The sequence below is a fragment of the Erithacus rubecula genome (assembly GCF_903797595.1).
Source record: "Erithacus rubecula genome assembly, chromosome: 18".
NCBI classification, from domain to species: Eukaryota; Metazoa; Chordata; class Aves; order Passeriformes; family Muscicapidae; genus Erithacus; species Erithacus rubecula.
Genome location: NC_136670.1, coordinates 11,380,689 through 11,402,996, shown reverse-complemented (window position 1 = coordinate 11,402,996; position 22,308 = coordinate 11,380,689). Strand labels below are relative to the sequence as shown.

At 45.5% G+C, this 22,308-nt stretch overlaps 3 protein-coding genes across 6 annotated transcripts in view; 2 read left to right on the top strand and 1 right to left on the bottom strand.

Annotated features, from left to right (window-relative positions):
- The window catches only part of NELFCD (negative elongation factor complex member C/D), an 8,831-nt gene extending 2,519 nt beyond the window's left edge, over window positions 1-6,312 (top strand). For 2 of the 3 annotated variants that reach the window (XM_079322071.1, XM_079322072.1), the window contains exons 6-15: window positions 472-624; window positions 1,610-1,740; window positions 2,103-2,268; window positions 2,867-3,001; window positions 3,386-3,525; window positions 3,714-3,828; window positions 4,139-4,234; window positions 4,416-4,556; window positions 4,869-4,998; window positions 5,401-6,312. In XM_079322071.1, coding sequence (XP_079178197.1) covers window positions 472-624; window positions 1,610-1,740; window positions 2,103-2,268; window positions 2,867-3,001; window positions 3,386-3,525; window positions 3,714-3,828; window positions 4,139-4,234; window positions 4,416-4,556; window positions 4,869-4,998; window positions 5,401-5,435 — 1,242 coding nt within the window. In that variant the 3' untranslated portion in view covers window positions 5,436-6,312. Of the gene's footprint in view, window positions 1-471; window positions 625-1,609; window positions 1,741-2,102; window positions 2,269-2,866; window positions 3,002-3,385; window positions 3,526-3,713; window positions 3,829-4,138; window positions 4,235-4,415; window positions 4,557-4,868; window positions 5,076-5,400 lie in introns of those variants that run through there. The other variant, XM_079322070.1, reaches the window with a different exon arrangement.
- A 447-nt stretch (window positions 6,313-6,759) lies between these two features.
- Window positions 6,760-12,076, bottom strand: CTSZ (cathepsin Z). Its single transcript, XM_079321961.1, has 6 exons — window positions 11,864-12,076; window positions 11,010-11,173; window positions 9,050-9,229; window positions 8,346-8,496; window positions 8,070-8,232; window positions 6,760-7,619 (listed from the first exon to the last, which is right to left on the bottom strand). The coding sequence occupies exons 1-6, from the start codon at window positions 12,001-12,003 to the stop codon at window positions 7,506-7,508; spliced, it is 912 nt and encodes a 303-aa protein (XP_079178087.1). The 5' UTR covers window positions 12,004-12,076; the 3' UTR covers window positions 6,760-7,505.
- A 3,422-nt stretch (window positions 12,077-15,498) lies between these two features.
- On the top strand, window positions 15,499-19,490 carry TUBB1 (tubulin beta 1 class VI). Of its 2 annotated transcripts, none has more exons than XM_079321959.1 (4): window positions 15,499-15,663; window positions 17,104-17,212; window positions 17,365-17,475; window positions 17,596-19,490. In XM_079321959.1, the coding sequence occupies exons 1-4, from the start codon at window positions 15,607-15,609 to the stop codon at window positions 18,672-18,674; spliced, it is 1,356 nt and encodes a 451-aa protein (XP_079178085.1). In that variant the 5' UTR covers window positions 15,499-15,606; the 3' UTR covers window positions 18,675-19,490. The 2 variants fall into 2 exon arrangements, with proteins under 2 accessions (XP_079178085.1, XP_079178086.1); XM_079321960.1 differs by lacking the exon at window positions 15,499-15,663 and adding an exon at window positions 16,332-16,988.
- The last annotated feature ends 2,818 nt before the right edge of the window (window positions 19,491-22,308 follow it).

The window sequence follows — 22,308 nt, the reverse complement described above, 5'->3', positions numbered from 1 at the left end:
TCTTGCTTATATATTTTGTGTACTCTTGTACTCCACACCTTGGTGGGAGGACTTTTGCTACAGGTTTCAGTAAATGTATTTTCCCAGTTTGAAGTACTGCTTTTTCAATTTTTGTTGATGTGTGGGTTTTTTTCTTTTTTTTTTTTTGTTTGTTTGTTTGCTTGCTTTCCTTTTATCTCTGTGTGAAAATTCTGGATTTCTGTTGCAATGGAACATCTCAGTTTTGTATGTTTCTGTGGCAAGAAAGGAATTATATATTTTTATGTGCTCTGCTACATGTTTTATTACTGTGCTTTATTTTTACTACATCTCTATTGGTTTCATTTTCTGTAGACCACAATATAAATGCAAATTCCAGTCAGTGTATGCAGAGGTGAAACTTAGATTCTGTGTGTTCTTCTAGATTTGTTAGGATATCATAAGTGTAAATGTAAATTACATGAGATTTCTGTGATGTTTTTATTTTTATAGCTTATATCTGATGCTGGATATCAAGGGGAAATAACCAGTGTTTCAACAGCATGTCAGCAACTAGAAGTATTTTCAAGAGTCCTGCGTACATCACTGGCAACAATTTTAGATGGAGGAGAAGAAAACCTTGAGAAAAACCTCCCTGAGTTTGCTGTAAGTTTTGGGGTTTTATTCTGCCTTTTTGTATGGAAAAAATAAGTATCCTGCTTTCCAGTTAGGAGATACAGATCACTGTGGGATTGTAGCCAATCTTGAGGTCCTACAAAAGCTTATGAAGAGAAAGTATATCTGAGTTAAAACCCAGAAATTTATGCTTTTTGGTCATTCTGTGGCCAATAATTCCTTGGGTTGCTTATGTGATACTTATATTTATTAAATAGGTTATAAAATGGTGGGGATAGAAGTGTTGTCCTTCACAAGTACTGCAAGATCTGAAGATCAGTCTTGTCAATCCCCTGGCAAATGAAAATAATTCTCTTATCATCCACATCAGTGTGAAAGTTGCCATCTGAATCAACCCATCACATGCTCAGTGTTGTAAAACCTAGCACAGTGATTTTCAGTTGCTTTGAACTCCTTTAGTGTTTAAATACTGCAGAGAAAGCACTGAGCATAAACAGAATAGATTTTCCTCTCAGGTTTGGCATTGAGAAATGAAGTTCTCAATTCAGCCATTCCTTCTTGTGTGGTGTCAGTGCTTTTCTGTATTTTTCTCTTGGCTGTTGGGGTTTTGGCTTTGGTGTCAGTGCTTTTCTGTATTTTTCTCTTGGCTGTTGGGGTTTTGGCTTTGGTGTCAGTGCTTTTCTGTATTTTTCTCTTGGCTGTTGGGGTTTTGACTTTGGTGTCAGTGCTTTTCTGTATTTTTCTCTTGGCTGTTGGGGTTTTGGCTTTGGTATCAGTGCTTTTCTGTATTTTCCTCTTGGCTGTTGGGGTTTTGGCTTTGGTGTCAGTGCTTTTCTGTATTTTTCTCTTGGCTGTTGAGGTTTTGGTTTGCTGTTCGGTTGTTCGCGTTTTGGTTTTATTTTTTCCTTTGCAATTTTGCTGTTTGGTTTTCCCCCCCTTTGCTGTCACAGCAGTGTGATCACAGCAAGGCTGGGCTGTTTTGCTGACTGTTGAGGTTTGTGCTGTGCTTTCACAGAAGATGGTGTGCCATGGGGAACACACGTACCTGTTTGCTCAGTCCATGATGTCCATGCTGGCGCAGGAGGAGCAGGGCGGCTCCGCCGTGCGGCGCATCGCCCAGGAGGTGCAGCGATACGCCCACGAGAAGTGAGTGCCAGCTCTGCCCTCAGGATGGAGCTCACCACAGTCTCTCAGCTCTGCTGCCTTTTGGAGAATCAAAAAGAGAATCTCTAGCTGCAGCAGAGCAGTTCTTGTAGTAGGGCTTGGAGTTGTGGAACGGCAGAAAATTCAGTGTCCTGTACCAGAGACCTGAAACTGGGAAAGCAAAGACTTGAAATTTCTGTCTATTTTCTTTTAATATTTTGGAAACAAGGCAAACACAGGCCTGTTTCTGTAATTACCCTAAGGCATTACATCCCATAGAATATGCCCTGTTGACTCAGTGAGGCTTCATCTGAGATGTCTGAATGAAGAAAATAATTCTCACTGTGTGTTTGCTTTTGCTGCAGAGGCCACGATGCCAGTCAGATCACCTTAGCACTGGGTACTGCAGCCTCCTACCCCCGGGCTTGCCAGGCTCTGGGGGCAATGCTGTCCAAAGGAGCTCTGAATCCAGCAGATATCACTGTCCTCTTCAAAATGTTTACAAGCATGGACCCACCTCCAGTAGAACTGGTCAGTATTTACCTGTTTGTAACCTCTGAAACTTATTTTTGTTACAGTAGCACTGGGAAATGGGGTGTCTTGTGCTAAGTGTTGTATGGATGAAAATGGCAATAGCATTCACTTGTCCCTTTGTAATTGTAAGTAACATCTGATGAAGCTGCTACTTGCATTCTAGTTTGCATTAGCTTCGTGGTACTTTTGTAGAGGTTTTTTAATCATTCCAAGGTGTGTTTTTACATATAACTAAATTAAAAAACTTTTCCATAGGAAACAAAAATGGCAAGGAATTAATTCTTTAAACAAAAAAAAAATTCAGGATGAAAAACCCTTGCCCACTTTAGCAGTTTGTTATAAGCAGGCCTAAATGATACATTTCACATTTCTCACTGTATTGTTCTAACATGGGTTTTCATAAGAAAAGGCAAGATTTTGATACTTTAGCAGTATGGTCTGCAACTGATTTTTTTTTTTCTTTCACAAGTATGAGTCTCTTCAGAAAACTGTTTAATGTACTCTTAAAAGAAAATGTGTTTATCTTGTTCTATGCAAGGTATATCAGATCCAAAAACTCCATCAGGCTCTGATAAAATTTTCTTTCTCTTCACAGATTCGAGTGCCTGCATTTCTGGACCTCTTCATGCAGTCCTTGTTTAAACCAGGTGCTAAGATCAACCAGGATCACAAACATAAATATATCCACATACTGGCATATGCAGCTAGTGTTGTAGAGATGTGGAAAAAGGTAATGGTCACTTCTGTGAGTCTTATTTTTGTCTACAGCAGCCTGCCTGTGCTGAAGAAAATTTTTGGTTGTGAAGTTGCTCAGTTTAAAGTAATATATTCAGCTTAGTTTACTTATTTTAACATTAAATGCTTCTGCCTTCAACTGAGGTGATTAAAAAGTGTAGATCCTGATGATCAAACAAAAGTCTGAGTGCGCTGAGAATTAAATAAAGCAAACATCCTTGTACTTCAGCTCACTCATAATTCTTCTAAAACTTGCATGTGAGTCTGAATTTTGAGACACAGGATGCAATCCTAGGCTTATTGCAGGTTACAGCTCCTTTCCTTAAATAACCAGAGACATCTGCAACTTTTGCATTCCAACTTTGCAATAATTTTGCAGAACAAGAGAGTCAGCATCAACAAGGATGAACTGAAGTCGACCTCAAAAGCCATTGAGACTGTTCACAACCTGTGTTGCAATGAGAACAAAGGGGCATCAGAGCTGGTTGCAGAACTGAGCACTCTTTATCAGTGCATCAGGTGAGCAGAGAGGCCAAGAATCTCTCATGAGGACATAAATCCTGTTTTTCATACACAACTTGTCCTCCTTGTGTGGCAGAACATTCTTTTCTGTGCCACTGGAAAATGATGGCAGACGACTTTGGGTTCCTAATAAAACTTCTATTTATTTTTTCTTGCTGCTGTGCTGAAGTGTTGTCTCTCTGTAGGTTCCCAGTGGTGGCCATGGGTGTGTTGAAGTGGGTGGATTGGACAGTGTCAGAGCCACGGTACTTCCAGCTGCAGACTGATCACACCCCAGTTCACCTGGCACTGCTGGATGAGGTAAGAGTGTCTGTAGAACTTTGCTGGAGAGCACAAACAGTTCTGGTTCTTGTGTAACACCCAGTGCACTGAGTGCCTGTCATTTGCAGTAAGGCAGTAAATATGCAGAGATGAATCTATTTAGAGCAAATTGTTTGGTTTTGTCAGCTCAGCATTATTTACACCAGGAAAACTTGGGCATCATAGAAAGAAGTGATGGAATGCTTTTCTAAATGAATTTCTGTCTGGCCCTGAACATAATTGTAAACTTGTCTGGTGCATTGTTTTAAATTACAGTTCTGAGGATCTCACTTTGCTGTGTTGTTTGCAGATCAGTACATGCCATCAGCTGCTTCATCCCCAAGTTCTGCAACTTCTTGTCAAGCTCTTTGAAACAGAGCATTCTCAGCTGGATGTGATGGAGCAGGTGATACACAGAGCATTCAGTGTTTTCTGTTACTGCACATCAGTCACTCTCAGCCACTTTTGCTCTCACAGCACAGTTAATTTAGAACTGGTTAAAATGTAGCATAGCAGATACTGAATGAATAAAAATTCACACTCTGAAGCAAGTTCTAATGTGTGGCTCTCCCCTCCCTGCCCATCAGCTGGAGCTGAAGAAGACTCTCCTGGACAGGATGGTTCACTTGCTGAGCCGAGGGTACGTCCTGCCCGTCGTCAGCTACATCCGCAAGTGCCTGGAGAAGCTGGACACAGACATCTCCCTCATCAGATACTTTGTGACAGAGGTCAGCAGCAAAAACTGTGCACTGAAGTCTAGAGGTCGAGTTTAAAGTCATGTGTTTTGGTTATTGAGAAATACTTGATGTTCAGGTCAGATTCTGAGCAATGTCTCAGTGTTCACCAGGGTGTGACTTGGTCCTACTGATGCTGACTGGTGGAAGTAATGAGGTACTCAGCAGAGCACCCTGAGAATACATAATTAGAGATCTCTTGTTCTCCATACAACTACTTGTGTGTTCCAAAACTGGTATGTGAATTAAATATTGTCCCTCCTCCCCCTGTAAGTAAGAATCATCAGTTTTTGTCTGCTGTTTCAGGTGCTTGATGTGATTGCTCCTCCATATACCTCAGACTTTGTACAGCTTTTCCTTCCCATTTTGGAGAATGAAAGTATTGCAGGCACTATAAAAACAGAAGGTGAACATGATCCTGTCACGGAGTTCATTGGTAAGTCACATTCACACCTTGCATACCTGCTACCATTTGTGTTTGTTACAATTTGCAAATAATGTTCAGGAGGAAGATTGCTTAAATAGGAATGCCTGCCAGCTATTTTCACAGACAGCTTCCTTTTTAGGGGCCTGTGTTTAGCAATTTTCCTGTAATCGAGAATCTGTGGGTCATAGCAAGGAAAGTAAAGATAAATACTGCATTTTGGGAACTAGCACTGCAGCAAGAAAAGTTGTCTGTCATAATATTATGCTCTATCCTAAAACAAAAACATCTGTCCAAACCCTAAAATCCTAATTATTTACATAATGCAGAAATCCATATGCAAATACATAAATATATAAAACAGAGAATCATAGCAATGTACTGAACACTGTCTTTTTTTCCTCTCCTTTTAAGCTCATTGCAAATCTAACTTTATTATGATGAATTGAGCAGTGGAAAACATCAAGAATGCAGCCAGAGGTCAAGATCATTGCTTTTCCATGCTCTCCACCAGTGAGGGTCTGTAAATGGGCAACACAGCAGCAAAAAAAACCCAACAAAACCAAGAAACCTAAAACAAGGAGGAAAAGGCTGAAGGGCATTTGCTTGACTTGCATGGTGACCTTGAAATTCTTATCAGAGGAGTGTTTGTGTTTTGTATCAGAGAATGTTAATGTCATTTGGAAAATGGAGTGATATCAGAGGATTTTCTGTTGTTACACAAATCAGTATAAATCAATGTTGGAAGAGCATGGATAACAAGAAACAGATTTATTTGAAAGAACATTATTTTGGTTACTTACAGAATTTGTCACTGATTCTTTGTGTAATAAAATCTGAAGAACAGGTATGGTAATACACTCAAAACACTTTGCAGACATCTAGGCTTTGATGTTACAAGTTGTAAAAAAATAGGAATTTGTGGGATTTGCTTTGTGCTGCAGAGAAGCCCTAATGTCTGTTCCTCACCTTTGCATTATATTAGAATTCTAAATATCCTCCATGGAAACAAAAAAAACTTGTTTTGTGTAACACAAAAGGAGTTGTAACAGTCAAGGTTAGTTTTGTATTAAGAAAGGAATTCTGTGTGAGTGTGTTACCTTTCAGAATCTATTTTTTGCCAAATAGATGCATCAGATGTTACTGGTAAGTTTCATTACCATGTCATTACTGTCCCAAAATATGAATATGTGCTGAAATTTCATTACTGCTTGTTGTGGCTTTGTTTTTATACTTATCTCTGCTCTGTCCTGGCTGATGCCAAACAGTGGGAGATACACCCAACAATATAACTTACCTTTAAATAAAGGTGTTTGTTCTTTTCCAGAGGTGTCTTTCAGTTTCATGTTTTCATAATTTAAGTGAATTGTAGAACTAAAAATAGCAATTATTCACCCTATAGAGAATCAATAAAAACCCTGTCAAATCTCTTGGTGATAATAAGAGCAGTTTGCTCTGTGTTCACTGCAGCTTTGCCAGCAGCTCAAACAAGGATTATTTTGACTTCCCTGTGTCCAGCTTGGTATCAGTTCCTCTAAACAGTTCCTGTGCACTGGTCCCTGGAGGTGATTTTTGCCTTGTTAAACCCTTTGTGGTGCTGTGATCAGTGCTGTCACACAATCCTGTTCACACCCAAGTGTCCAAACCAGCATCACTGTGTACAAATGTGTCCATCAGGCCTTTCACAAGAAAAGTCCAGTGAAAGCAGCACCATCCACGTGGAGACAACCACACACCTCTATTAATATAAATTACAATGAATACCCAGTCAGGTAAGAGAAAAAGTCTGTTTATTAAACACAGTTAGCAATGCCAGGTAGGAACATTTGATATGGCACTGATTTGTCATATTAGTGAGGAGTGTTCTGGCAACTTATATTTTGCCTCTTTAGGAGAAAATGGGCACAGTCACATATTCAAGCAAGAAATTTGAGCAAAGACAAGACTGATTAAGTAGGAAGTGTTTAGACTGTCCTTTAGTCAAAGTAAATCCCATTATATCATTTTTGTGGATAAAAGCAACCTCATTATTAAGACTTCCAGTACCACTGTTTCACCAGGAGGTCAAGGAAACAGGGTTTAATATTTTGGATATACCATTCCCACACTTATCATGGCTTTTGCATCATTGCAACATATTTGGTCAGTACTGTCACAGAAATTAAAAGCAGCTCTAGATGCAAATATTAAGTATATATTTCCAGTACATCTGCATTATTTGTATTTAAAAAAATAGATATTTACACATACAGGTTCTGGGATTCAGCCAGTGTGATTTTAATACTGTGCATCAAGGCAGACAGCTCCTTCATGGGTGAATTACTTCAAGATGTAAATGAAATTAGGGCAGTTCTGTATTTTTTGAAGGCATTGTGTGTTGCACCTGGGCTGATTTTGCAGAACTGCCTGATGGTGTTGAACTGTGAAAGAGTCTCAGGCTATTATTCTTTAAACAAAAGGAGGTTGTGCTGGGAAGCTTCCAAACAAAGTACCTAAATAAAAAGCTGTACCATGAAGAATCAAGGCAGTATAGGATCTCCATAGGTACAGTCCTCTTCAATAGCCAGATTGTAGTCTCCTCCTTTTCCACCCTTGTAGGCACTGGTCACAATCCTCAGCCATCCTCTTTCACCCTGTAAAGGATTTAATTTGCATTGTAAATTAGGAAACACAACTGCAGAAATTATGTGAGTCTGTTCTGTCTGCCAAATATGAGTGATTGAAGTGAACAGAGGAATCCACTCAAGCTGAAGTATAACCCTGGAGTCATGGGGAAACCTGCTTTGGTAAATTTACACCCCACTCATCCAGCCCAGGTACGTGACTTGATTTTTGCCTACAACAGGAATTTCCAGTTGCCCATAACAGGAGCTGCATGTCCTTGAAAAGGCAGAATTTGGGACAGACATTACTCAAGTAGCTTTGGCCAAATATCCTTGTCTTCAGACTGGGTTCAACATTGAACGACTTTAAACTGTTAGTCTAGTTCAAAGGTTTCACTTTTATATCCACAGGCTGTAGTTTTGCAAGTAACAAACCCCAGCCTCCCTCCAAAGCCAGAGGGTGTTCCCATGTCTCCTTACCCAGGGCTCACCCCAGGAGTTACGAACTATCCAATATTCTGTCCCGTTTTCCACTCCCCAGCCAGCCACAGACACGATGTGATTCACTGCAGGTGAGGGGTTGTACTCCTTGTACAGTCCCCCTGTGTAGGCATCCAGCTTTTCAGTAGCCATTATGCCACAGCTGCAAGAAAAGAGTGAATTCTGATCTCAGTTTATGTACAAACTAAAGTCTGCATGTTAATGCAGAGCTGCTGAGTGAAAATGTACACTGAGTTTCATGTTTCTTTTTTTTACCTAATTGGTCCATTCTTGTAGATTTCTGCCATCATTTTTTCTCTTCCACTGACAGACCCATAGTCAGCAACTTTCCAGAGAGTGTAGTTCTTGATCACGTGGCATTCTCCAAAGGTGACACAAGTTCCACACTGGTTGAATTTCTTACACTCTGTAAAACAGAGTGAGATTACCACTGGAAGCAATCTGCAAGAAGGTGCTTTTCTTCAAGTGAAGTGATGGTAGTACACTGAGCTTTTATAATTTGAGGCAGATATTAATAACTTCAAAGTAATTATTAATAAATAATTACACTCTGTTGAACTCAATTATTTTCTGGAAACCAAATTCAAAGTGCCTATTATCACCACTTACTGTTCTTTACTTCACAGGTATAAATACTTTGTTAAGGACATAGAAAAACCATTCCAGTCACACGTGACCAGCCAAAGGTTAAATTTCACCTTTGTTCATCTTGAGGTGACACTTGCAAATATTTCAGTACATTAGAGATTGTATGTCATGGATTTAAGAGATTAAATTAAAACAATTCATCTGCACAAACTTGCCTGAGCATGATTTAGAGCTACACTGTCCGTCTGAACTAGGAGACACACAGAAAACCCATCCTGTCAGTCAAACAGCAGAAACCAGTACTTTAAAAACCCAAGAAAAGAGCTGCTAAACCCGAGAAGAAACCCTAGAGCAAAGCAGAGGCACCCTACTTTGGTCCTTGGCCTGGTAGTTGTTGCAGGTCTCGTCGGGGATGCCGTGCTCGTGCGCGTACCTCCAGACCCCCGCGTGGTCCCCGCCCTGGCAGGAGCCCGCGCCCGCGCAGTCGATCACGTTCTGCACAGACAGGTAGGCAGAAGGCCAAGCACCTCTCCTCTTGATGTTGATTCGGTCTGTAAGGATAAAAACGGCTTTGATACTGGATTGAGTGGGTGGCTACGCGCCGCGACTGGTTCTGAAACTCTCCATCAAACCTGTAACTTTCTGCAGACAGCAGCACTTGTGGCTGGAAAAGCCTCTGCTGTCTGCAGTGTGACCTAATTCAAACCAGAGGCTGAGTTATTCTTGTGGGTTTCCGTTAGGAGGGGGTTTTTCCATTAAAAACAGCAAAAACATGGAGATGAGTAAGATCTGTCTAAAGCCTTGAAGAGCCCTAGAGTTCTTTTAATTCAAGCCACAGCTTCTGAAAACTTCCAGATCTGTTTCCTGACTTTGACAGCAAAGAGTTTTCAAATACACATCATAAAAACAGCTCTGACCAGCATCTTTTACAGGAGTAGAGATTTGTGTGTAAGCCCATGCATAAACATAAGCCCATGGAGCACAGGCTGCTGGCTCTGTGAGACAGTCTTCATGCAGGAGAAAGTTTCCAGAGCTATCTCCTTGCTGTTACATCAGCATCTCACTGTTATCCTGCCTTCTCAGACAGGCACCACCACCCTGCTGCCTTATTTTGTCACAAACAACAAGCTTACTTGGTGGAAAAGCTTCCTGACGAGTACTTATAAACTGCTTCTCTGCATTAACAGTCTTAACTGATGCTACTGTAGTACTTTAAATCCTATTAGTACCAACAGCATTCAAATATACTTGATAGAACAGGGAGCCACCATCCCAGCCTAATCTTCCTAGAAGTTGCTGTATTTTACCTATCCCAGTATTCCACTCAATCCTGGCAGGTGTCATACATGTATATATCATGTATATCATATATATATCATGTCATATCTCTGTATGCTACATGACTCCTGCTGTCTGCTCACACCTGCCTTGTCTTCCCCCTTCTTCCCAGTTTCCTCTATTTCTCCTTCACAGGTAATTTTCCTTTAGTCTCCCTGTACAAATGGTGCCCTTCCAGCACATAACTGCGTGCAAATCATATATTCTCTCTAGAGCCACTACTTCCCCAACTGCAACAAACCACTACTTCCCTTTGACTAAGGAAAAGGCTGAAGATTCCTGCTGAAATCAGACTTGTCCCCTTGACTAAGGAAAAGGCTGAAGATTCCTGCTGAAATCAGACTTGTCCCCTTGACTAAGGAAAAGGCTGAAGATTCCTGCTGAAATCAGACTTGTCCCCTTGACTAAGGAAAAGGCTGAAGATTCCTGCTGAAATCAGACTTGTGTATCTGCTGTGGTCAGTTTATTGGAATTACAGGGCTCCTGTAGCAAATACCCAGCAAAAGGCAACTTCTTTCTTTCTTTCATTTCCTCATTCCCAGCATGGCTGGAGAGCCCCTGCTGAGGTACCAGAAAGGGGAAGGAGACCTGACAGCTCTTTTGCTTCTGCTGCTGCCATCACCCCAACTCCGAGGGGAGAGCAGCACCCCCAGCTCTTACCCCAGGACCCAAAGAGCAGTTTGGGAGGAGCTGTGGCCACATTCCTCTGCAAACAGGTTTTTAACCTGCATTTAACTCCAGCGTTCCTCGCTTGCTGCCTTTGGATGAGATGGAGCCAGCCTCACTCCAGCTGCTTTTTCTGTGAACCTAAACCCTCCTTGCTTCAGCTCGGGCACTGCCGTGGTGTATTCACAGACACCTCGGCTGTGCCGCGTTAGTCACCGCAGCGATTTAGCACCTCATACCAGCTGCCAATAACCTGAAGTTAAACTCCCATTGTTACCCAAAGCCTCCCGATTCCAGCCCGGCAGGGGAGCCGGGGCCCGAGCGCACCTGCCAGGGCGCTGGTGCTGCCGTGGGCCCAGCAGGAGCCGCAGTACTGGGGGATGTGCTGGTTCCGAGTGCTGCTGGCGTAATTCACCCCGTTCACGTTCCTCCAGTCCCAGCTCCGCGGCAGCGCCGACACGTCCAGGTACTCGTGCGGGCGGGGGTAGGTCCTGCGGGGGAAGGAGCGGGGAGGCAGCGCCGGCAGGACGGGCCGGGGTTTGTTTTTTTGGGTTTTTTAAAAACCCGCAGATTTCACCGGGTTTCGTAACGAGGCCGCGAGTGCCCGGCGGCGTCACGTGACCGCGGCGTGACCGCTCCGGCCCCAAAGTCTCGTGACCGATGCACCGGAACGGGCCGGAACCCCCCGAACCCCCGAACCCGGCGGGGGGAACGGGCCGGAACCCCCCGAACCCCCGAACCCGGCGGGGGGAACGGGCCGGAACCCCCCGAACCCCCGAACCCGGCGGGGGGAACGGGCCGGAACCCCCCGAACCCCCCGAACCCGGCGGGGGGAACGGGCCGGAACCCCCCGAACCCCCGAACCCGGCGGGGGGGAACGGGCCGGAACCCCCCGAACCTCCGAACTCCCCGAACCTCCGGACCCGGCAGGGCGGAACGGGCTCGAACCCCCGAATCCGGCGGGGGGAACGGGCCGGAACCCCCGAACTCCCCGGACCCGGCGGGGCCAGAACGGCCCCGAACCCCCCGGAGCCGGCAGGGTCAGGGCACCCCCGAACCCCCCGGAGCCGGCAGGGTCAGGGCACCCCCGAACCCCCCGGAGCCGGCAGGGTCAGGGCACCCCCGGAGCCGGCTGTGCCTGCCCAGCGCTTCTCCCGGGAGCGGCGCCCGGCCGGGCTCACCTGGGGCCGGGGTCCCGGCGCGGGGCCGGTCTGTAGCAGTGCTGCCCTGCCCTGAAGTAGAGCCCGGCGCGGGCGGGCGGGCAGAGGCAGCCGCAGAGCAGCAGCAGGAGGGCGCCGAGGGGCCGGAGCAGCGTGGCCATGCTGGGACAGCGGCAGCGCCCGGGACGCGGCCGCCAACGGCGTTTAAGGGCGGCGGGAGGAGCGGAGGGACGGGCGGAGGGACGGGCGGGGCCGCGCTCACCTGCGGCGGGCGGGGACACAGGGACAGACACAGGGACCGGGACAGACACAGGGACAGCCCGTGCCGGTACCGCCCTGGGCTGTCTCTGATGGATCTCCTGGGGAACGAGGAACAAACTGAGATCCCGCCTTCCCAGCCCCCAGCGACCTTTCCAGCTCGCACGCTCAAAAATTCGGTCACGCGGGTTGTACAAGACGACTTGTAGCTGGGACAGGTTTTCTTTACCTTTGGCCTAACACCTCAGCATTGTGCTAGACTCTGACCGGCCACTGTGACCGGTTTTTTGTTTGGTTGTGGTTTTTTTCCTAGTCCCGGGTTCTGGATTTCTCAAGCTGTTTAATGTTACAATTTAGAAAAGAACACAGCCCAGTGTCCAATCTCTAGGCTGTTCCTTAGGGTTCAAACATCTTTATTATTTGCTAGAAGATTTAGTCAATAGTAAAAATAGTTTCGCAATTCTCCTGTAGAAACTTCTGTTGACTGTGTGAATGGATTACCACTCTCTTTTCCATATATTAGCTAGACGCTTTCATGTTTGATAAACAGGTTTAGTAAACCACAGACAGTTCTTCCCTTCTAGCTTCTCTTTCTTAGCTTTCAGCACTTTTTGTAGAGGGCTTGAGGTTTATTAGCTCCTCACTATGAATAGAGAAACTGAGGCACAGAGAACCAATGCACCAAAAGGAACAGCAGGGCACGAGTGGAGCCTGAGTGATGGATGCAATGTTTTTGGTATGGTTCTTAAGGGTGATTCAGCTAGCCCAGGTTCGTTAAGACTTGCATCAGCTTGTCTGGTAGCCATTCACAGATCTCTCTAAAATTATCTGATGGCCTGTAGCCAGGCTCATCTCAAATTAAACAGAGTTTCCTCTCAACAATCTCCTCTGCTACTCTGAAAAACCAGTTCCTTCCAAGCAAACCATTAAAAAAGATTATCCCAGAATGTCTCCTTGTACATGCATATTTACTGGGGGTAGTGCTAAAAAACGCCAAACATTAACCAAGAAAATGAAAACAACAAAAAGCCCAGCAACCACAAAAGCCTGGTGTTTGTGGTCTCAGCTCAAGCCCATCGCCAGGGCTGTGCTATCTGCCCTGGAGGCACTGGAAGCAGTGGGCAGCCTGATAATATCCACGGTGGGAGCCTGGAATAGCTGTGCCCGGTGCCAGGCTGCTCCTAATCTCCCCAGTGCCAAAAGTGCCTCCGAGGCAGCACAGCCCCTCTGTCCCCAGCGCTCTGTGCTAATCTGCAGCTGCACATGTGCCCTGGCAGTGCCTGGCAAGTGCCTGGGCTGTTAACAGCTGCAACTCAGCCTGCACTGGAACTGCCCCTGCTAGGCTGGGCTTGGGATAAAGTCAGACTTAGGGGTTCACAGAAATGCAGATGGGGAGGAGAGGGAAAAGAGGCCCAAAGCCACATCTGCTTCACAAAGCATCTCAGCTACCTGGTGTCGTGTGCCAGAATTTTTCAGACTCTGTAAGGAAGTGCTTCAGAGGAGGCACATGATTGTAGAGAGCTATTTTCAGCAAGAGGAAAAACCCCTCCTGAGTGATTGCATATTTCTTTCACTTCCCTTTTTCCCCTTTTCTTGTGAGATGTACTCAGCGAATATATTAATTGCGTAAATTATTTTGCCAGATTTTTTGGACAGTGAATTAGCACCTTCAGCCTCTTCCTAAGCTGTGTCTATTGTGAGTACTTGCATATTTTAAATAGTATTTAGTGTCAGCAGCTCTCTGCTGATGTTGTGACTGCTCCCATTCAGAATGCTGCAGTTGAATATACAAATCACATGTGCATTATTGCTCTTAGCTAAGGATGGTTGGAGAAAACAAGTATGAAATGTGCATAAATAAAATGGGATATGCTTTCAAAGTAAATGTCCAAAAATTTTCATAATTTTCTTAGGCAATTGTAGAAGATATCCAAAGCTATTGTGGGAAATATTGACAATGTAGCAATGGAACAGAATGTTTTGCTGGGTAAACTGAATGGCTTAGACAACACTTATCTTTTGGAAAAATGATAAAATTATTGTGTTTTAAGGAAAGAAAATTAATCTACCTGAATTTAAGGTTTTCCTTTTATTGCTCCCTCCTCAGGGTGCTCATAGCATGGCACAGGACAATGGATGTTTGCTCTCTACTTTTTTACAATGCACTTCTGGTGCTGATCTCAGTGTCAGGAGCAGTTGTCTGTTCCTTCATTGGCTGGTGGGAGAAGTGGAAGTCATCAAGTGGAGAGGAAGCCTGGAATAAGCTGATTTTTCTTCTGGAACCATATGGAAGCTCAGAAATCCCTTATCTCTAGCAGCCCATAAAGTGGTAGAGTAGCTACATTCAGTGAGTCAAGCCCTTCCACTGTCCCCATTTTATTTATTATGCTAAATACTTTAAGGTGCTTTCCTAATTATAGTTCCTTTCCCTATCCTTAAAATGAACACTTACAGGGCAGTGACAGCCATTTGACATGTAATTAAACTGCTCTAGGCTTCCAGAAGTCATTTTATCCTGGGTTTCTGCTGCTCAGTGATACTGGTCCTGGTTATCAGCAGCCAAACATGACTGTGCTGTGTTTTGTTCTGCCTCCCATCGTTTCCTTTAGCACAGTGAGATGTTTCACTCTGTGAATGTTACAGTTCACTTCAGAAACTTCAGTGAAAGGGGGTTTCACCTCTAGCATTCTCCTGGCATGTTCTGAAGTGCATCTGGAATATAAGAAATATTAGAAATGTTGTATTTCTTAATGTCAAGAAATGAAGAGAGAGAGAAAGAGCATCTGTGGAAGTTAGTCACAAGTTAATTCAAGTTTTGGCTAAAAATGACAGATTCTTATAACTACTTAAGAACCATGCATCACTGAGAGTACAGTGTTATTTTTATGTGTTACAAAGTACGTTTTGTTATGGCTCTTGTCCCCCTCCTTCGTGCAAACATCGGGAATGATGCTTGTAAGTGAACTGGAGCCTTGCAATACACTGAATGTTGTGATTATAGGAGCCTCCTGCTCACAAGTTTGTACCATTTTTATTATGGGTGTTGTCCTCTATGACTCATATGATGCAAAAATTTAAATTATGTTGCAGAAGTCCATGTGCTTAACAAATTAAGATCACTCACTTTGTCTACAATCTCTACATATGCACATATATTTGTATATATATTAAGTCTAATACAAAATAACGCAACACAATCAGAATATGCACATACATTCATGCACCACACTGCTGCACAGGGAACTGGGAAGGGGTGCATGTGACAGTGCTGCTTTCCAAGGCACTCAGTGGTGCTCCTGTGCTGTTGTACCTGTAAAGGCAGCAAAGAGGCCCCTGGCTGCTGTGCAGTGCTGGGCTGGCTACTCCCCTGGCTGCTGACACTGCCCGGCTATAAAAGGGCCCCCGGGCTGGGCTGGGCTGGCTGCAGCTGATAGAGCAGCAGGCACAGGGCTCGTTCTGGGGAGCCTGGGTGAGGCTGTAGCACCAACAGGTCTGAGGAACACAAAATGCGTGAAATCGTGCACCTGCAGATTGGCCAGTGTGGGAACCAAATTGGAGCCAAGGTAAGGTCTCTTTTCAACACTGATCAGCAGTGGGAGGTCAGAGGTAGCAGGTCACTCATCATCAGTGGATGGGGACTTTTGGGAGGGACAGTTGCCTTGGCATGTTAGCAGGGAACATGAGTGTTTTGGTATGGAATGTAAAAGCTGGATTTAATCCTCATGCAAGGTTTAATGTTCATTTGTAATATGTGAGGCCCAGTCATTGCAAGTGCACCAGAGCATTTCTGCTGGGACTCCAACTCCCAGGAGGAACTCACACTCTGCAAGACACTGGGGCAAGTGACAGAGCCAGTAATTCCAGGGCTGTGAAGTTGTGTTGCTGGTACTTTAGTTCAGCCATGCAGGAGCAGCTCTGCCACATTTTATTCTTAAACATCACAGAATCATACAATGGTATGGGTTGGAAGGGGTCTTAAAGATCATATGGGATCACATTAATGAAAAGCATAACCTGTGTTAGAGTGTGGAATGACACAAAGTGTCACTGGCCTCCTGTGAGAGACAGACATATCAGTGGAGTAGTTTTGTGTAGCTCAAACACTGGCATGTTTGTGACATAGGGAGTAGTCACTATTGCTGCCTTTCTGGGCTGGGACTAAAAAAACCCCTCAATTACTATGCTGTGTGATGACCATGGTTTGTGTCTTTTATTTTTTATTTTTTATTTTTTATTGATATGTAGAAAGTTGCCCAAAGATTATCTATTTTGGGCTGGGAGGTCTTTTAAGACATGGGATAGTTGAGAAATTGTTGTGTTCTTTCTCCTTTCTCCCACACCTAACCTTGACACCTTTTAATGGAACATGAAGCATGGAACATGCACCTGTTGGCAGTGGTGTATTTGTACACTCAAATATGGACTGGATGCTCACCCAGGAGACCTTTCATATTAGAATAGCCTGGTCATTACAGTGGGTGGGTGTGTCTGCATGAACACTGCTGTGGCTGCTGCCCAGATAAGAGCCCAGCATAAGAGAACATCCATATGAGTGTCAAGATAGGACGTGTAGGACCAGCAGCTGTTTGTGGAAAGCCTTGCTCACATACAAATTTGCCTGTGCCAGCTTTGTCATGCCATGGTCATACTTTTGCATGACAGGACTCCCTAATCCACACCCTCACAATCTTTTTGTTAAGTTCATACCAAGTAGCAACTGTTATTTAAACTCTTAAACTAACATCAATGTTCTTTCACTATAAAGAGAACAAATTGAGGGCTTCCACCTATTAGTGTATGGGTCACAGCTAAGCAGCATAAATGCTCTGCTAAACATTCCCCTTGAATTTATTTGGAGGGGGTAGAGAAGGTTCCCTGTTCTGATCTGGTAAGTAAATGGCAAAGTATCCCCTGCTTCAGGCACAGCTCCCAGAGCTGGTGCTGAACATATGCTGAAAATAAATAAATCATTCTCAGTGTGTTGTACCTCTTTCCTTTTGCAGTTCTGGGAGGTGCTTGGTGACGAACATGGGATTGACATCACTGGGAACTACCGTGGGGATTCACCACTGCAGCTGGAGCGAATCAATGTGTACTTCAATGAGGCTTATTGTAAGTGCTCAACAGGGAGGGTAAAATAAGTAATTAAAAAACCCGCAGAAAGCCTAAGCCACTCTAGGTGGATTGGACTTTTCAGAGTGGATTGTAAACCTGTTTCTTTGACCACTAGCAGTAATTATTTGCATTCATTTGGTTTGTTCCAGCCCATAAATACGTGCCCCGTTCCATCCTGGTGGACCTGGAGCCTGGGACGATGGACAGTGTCCGGTCCAGCAAGATCGGGCCCCTCTTTCGGCCTGACAACTTTATCCATGGTATGTACAGCACACTGCCAGCAAACTCACTGCAGGCAACTGTCCCAAAAGGGCCTCGGACATACTTTAAAAATTCTCCTGTTAACTTTGTGGCTGTTCTTTCTGTAATTCTTTTCACAGGTAATTCAGGTGCTGGCAACAACTGGGCCAAGGGCCATTACACAGAAGGTGCTGAACTGATTGAAAACGTCATGGATGTGGTGAGGAACGAGTGTGAGAGCTGTGACTGCCTTCAGGGATTCCAGCTCATCCATTCCCTGGGCGGTGGCACGGGCTCAGGCATGGGGACGCTCCTGATCAACAAGATCAGAGAGGAATATCCCGACAGGATCATGAACACCTTCAGCGTGGTGCCCTCGCCCAAGGTCTCCGACACGGTGGTGGAGCCGTACAACGCCATCCTCTCCATCCACCAGCTGATAGAGAACACGGACGAAACCTTTTGCATTGACAACGAAGCTCTGTATGACATATGCTTCAGGACATTAAAGCTCACCAACCCCACCTACGGGGACCTCAACCACCTGGTGTCCCTGACCATGAGCGGCGTCACCACCTCGCTGCGCTTCCCCGGCCAGCTGAACGCGGATCTGCGGAAGCTGGCGGTGAACATGGTGCCCTTTCCTCGCCTGCACTTCTTCATGCCCGGCTTCGCCCCGCTGACAGCCCGGGGCAGCCAGCAGTACCGCGCCCTCACCGTGCCCGAGCTCACCCAGCAGATGTTCGACGCCCGCAACATGATGGCGGCCTGCGACCCGCGGCGCGGGCGCTACCTCACCGTGGCCTGCATCTTCAGGGGCAGGATGTCCACCAGGGAAGTGGACGAGCAGCTGCTGTCTGTCCAGACCAAGAACAGCTCCTACTTCGTGGAGTGGATCCCCAACAATGTGAAAGTGGCCGTGTGCGACATCCCGCCGCGAGGGCTGAAGATGGCGGCCACGTTCATCGGCAATAACACGGCCATCCAGGAGCTCTTCATCAGGGTGTCCGAACAGTTCTCGGCCATGTTCAGGAGGAAAGCCTTTCTGCACTGGTACACGGGGGAAGGCATGGATGAGATGGAGTTTTCTGAAGCAGAAGGCAACACCAATGACCTCGTGTCCGAGTACCAACAGTACCAGGATGCCACTGCAGACGTGGAGGAATTTGAGGAGGTAGAAGTGGAAGCAGAAGCCAAGCCAGAAAAGGAAGCAGAGTAAAAAGTATCAAAACATTCTTCTAATGAGCCTGTTCACACTCACTAAAGACAAAGCAATAGCCATCATCTGCATACCTAAAATAACACATTTCTTCAGAACTTTTTCTCTGCATCTGGCCAAGTATCTCTGATATTACAACACTGCTTTTGAAATTAAGGGCAGCTCTGCTTTACTGTCTGAAACAGTTGACACTGAATCTCTCCCAAAACTGATCCACTATGAGGACATGTTATATCATACCAGTCTTTCCTGTAAATGGATTCACTTTTAGAATACAATCACCAGATACTGAATGTACTATACAGCCACTGTGCCTGTGTATATAGATCAGGATCATAAGCAATAGTCAAACATGCAGTCAGCTCATCACCTTTATTTATTCTCAGGTAAACACAGTCCCTGCTGATTGTGAACCTGTTACTGTTGTAGGAACACGTGCACATCTCTAAGGCCTCCAAGGCAGTGACTCTTTTATCACTCCACAGACTGATGTACATCTGCAGAAACAACAGGGGCCAAATGACTGAATATGCACATTCTCATTTGATAAGTACTCTAAATGTTCTATCACATTGCTGGCTTATATTATTGCAGAGCTTGTATTCATTATAATGGTGTGGTTTGTTTCTATTTCTAACTACAGGATGAGTTACATTAGCACACTAAGTTGTGACATCGTGTAAAAGTTTTGGTGTGGTATTTTTTTTTCCTAGGTACTAACTACTGTAAATTTTTTTTTCCTAACTTTCATTACTACAAAAATGACATAGAATGGTTTGTAGTTTGTTAATGTAAATTCCATGGCAGTCACTAAAACAAGACCATATTTTGCCTTTGGTGAAAAAAAAATTCTTGCCATCACAGCTGCCTACTTAACAATGTATTTATAATATTATTTTAAATAAAGATTATATACCATTCTATGAAAGCTTTATACTTGAAACATTTGGTAGACAAAACCCCACAACTTATTCTGGCAAGAACTAACTTTGAATTAATTAGTTATACTTTTAGATGAAAAGGTTTGTTAGACTCTGAAGAAATTAACTCCTGATGTTTGAGTTTAGTCCTGGTGGAGGATCATGAAGCCAATTCTCCTGTGCAGTGAGACAATGTCATCCCTGCTGTGAAGACACACAGCAGCAGGAAAATGCAAAAAACTTCCCCCAAAACCACAGAGCTTGAAGTGCATCTTTGCCTCCCAGCCAAGAGAAGTGTTCCCCTCCATTCCTACTTCCCAGGGAACGTGTGTTAATGAGGATAAACAACTCAGATTCCTGTGTCTCCTTCCCCACCTCTCACATGGCACCAGGTCTCCCAATTCCTGATTCACTGCTCAGTGTCTCAGACTTGGAGATTAGATCCCCAGAAGCACAGCCATGGCACAATTATCCTGGTTCCAGTTTTCAAAACTATATGCTATATTCTCTGCTAATACAGATTTTAGCCAGGATTTTTTTCCAAAGTAATCATTAAAATGCAGTAGGCAGAAAAGTTTTAAACAATCAAACTCATTTAGGTACTTGAAATAACAGCATGAAACAAAAAGAGATTTGGCTTAAAAATAAACTGTGTTGCTACTGAATGTCCAGACTATGCTAAAAGCAGTCTTTTATTTTAACAGAACTGAAAAGTAAATGTCTCTGCAAAACAGAAACTTTGTTTCAAGAGGAACAACATTTTCCACATTCAGAAATTACATTTATTAGATACCAATTTACATACAGAGGCAAGTTCTACATGTGATGACATTGCATTGCAGTCTTGAGCTTGCCTACAGCTTTGCAGTTTGCTGTTATTCACCACAGATCAGCTCCTACAAGAGATTAAAAATACAAGTTATTCAATTCGAGAATGTGTACAAGGTACACTTCAAACAAAAGGCAATAATATTCAATCTCATCAGAAACAGAAGCTGTTTTATGCAGAAGAGAAAATATTTCAGCGGCTTGTGATGTATGGAACGGCACAAATAAAGGCACAAGAGAGCAGATAAGCCCCACAATGAATTTGCTGCTCAGGGGAAGGAGCACTTCATGCTGGCACAAGCATGAAACGGGAGCATCACAGAGAAACCCGTGAGCATCACTGCGGAGCCCCAGCTGCTGTGTGAGCCCTTTAAAACCCGGAGCGAGCCCTTTAAACCCGGAGCGAGCCCTTTAAAACCCGGACCGAGCCCTTTAAAACCCGGAGCGAGCCCTTTAAAACCCGGAGCGAGCCCTTTAAACCCGGAGCGAGCCCTTTAAAACCCGGAGCGAGCCCTTTAAACCCGGAGCGAGCCCTTTAAACCCGGAGCGAGCCCCAGGTGCCTCAGTGCAGGGTTTGGCACAGCGCATCTCACCTCGCCAGTGAAATCGGGCAGTTTCCCACCTCACGTAATCAGGCACAGACACCCGCGCACATTCGCACCAGCCACAACCCCCTCCGCTCCCAGGGCTGGAAATCCAGCCGATTATCCCTAGACACTGCGGATTAATGGACTCAGCAGTTACAGACTATCGCTAACGCCACTCTTGCACTACAGAGCTCCAGCCACGCACCCAGCCCACCCCACCCACTTACATTTCACTCCTTTTTGGGTTTCACCGTTTTCACCGTGGCCACCGCTGCCCTCTCCGCCTCCGCTTTGTACTGCGGCTTCATGGCGGCCCGCACGGCCTGGGCGCAGATCTGCGAGTAGCGGATGTAGCTGCGGCCGGGGGGACAGAGCCGGTGAGACCCGGGCCCGGCCCCAAAGCCGCCTCCCGCAGCCCAAACCCGCGTTCCCCCCGCACTGCTGCGACCCCGCCAGCCCCTCGCCCCCGCCCGGTCGCGGGGCTGTCGCGACAGCGGTACCTGAGCCCGGCCTGTCGCCAATACGCCACCATGGCTGCGGCTCCGCGGGCAAGGTCAGCGCGCGCCGCAGGGGACGTGCCCGCCGGCCAATCAGCGCGCGGGAACCGCTCACGCGCGCCGCCGCTCACGGGCGCGCGCCTCCGGCAGCGACCAATCAGAGGGCTCCGTTCCGGCGCGCGGCTCCCGCCCTTTCCGCCTGACGCGCCCCGCCCCTTCCCCTCGGCCCGGGCGGCCCCGCGGCGCTGAGGGGCGGTGGGAGGCGCCATGGCGGCAGCGGGTGCGGCCGGGCTCCACACGGCCGGAGCTGCGGGGAAAGATGTGTGTCCTTCCCCGTATGGGAGGGAGTGTGTTTATGTGTGTGTATGTATGTTGTTCAGGGTTCAGAGCTGGTCATTTGCCAGAAATGCACTAGACGTCAATTACCTAAAGAACATAAGTTAAAGTCCAAGTTTTCTGTGAGGCTCATGGCTGCTTGTAGAGCATTTGTCTTAGTTACACATTAACTCCTTCCTCTGTAATCCTGTTGTAAGCTAAGAATCCGAGTAAGTCGTTAAAGAGTGTTTTACACCTAAAACTGATCTTATCCCTCTGTGCCATCACTTCTTGTTTTTTTCCAGGTAAGACACTAAAAAAAACCCGAACAACTTACAAGCATGTTGAGCCAGTGATTTTTCTTAACAGACTCTTCATTTTGGAGTTGATCCTGTGTGGCCAAGCTGTGACAGTTCTGTCCCATAGGACACGGTGCCTTGCCATGGGATTTCCTTGGGATGTTAATAAAAACACCTGAAATTCAATC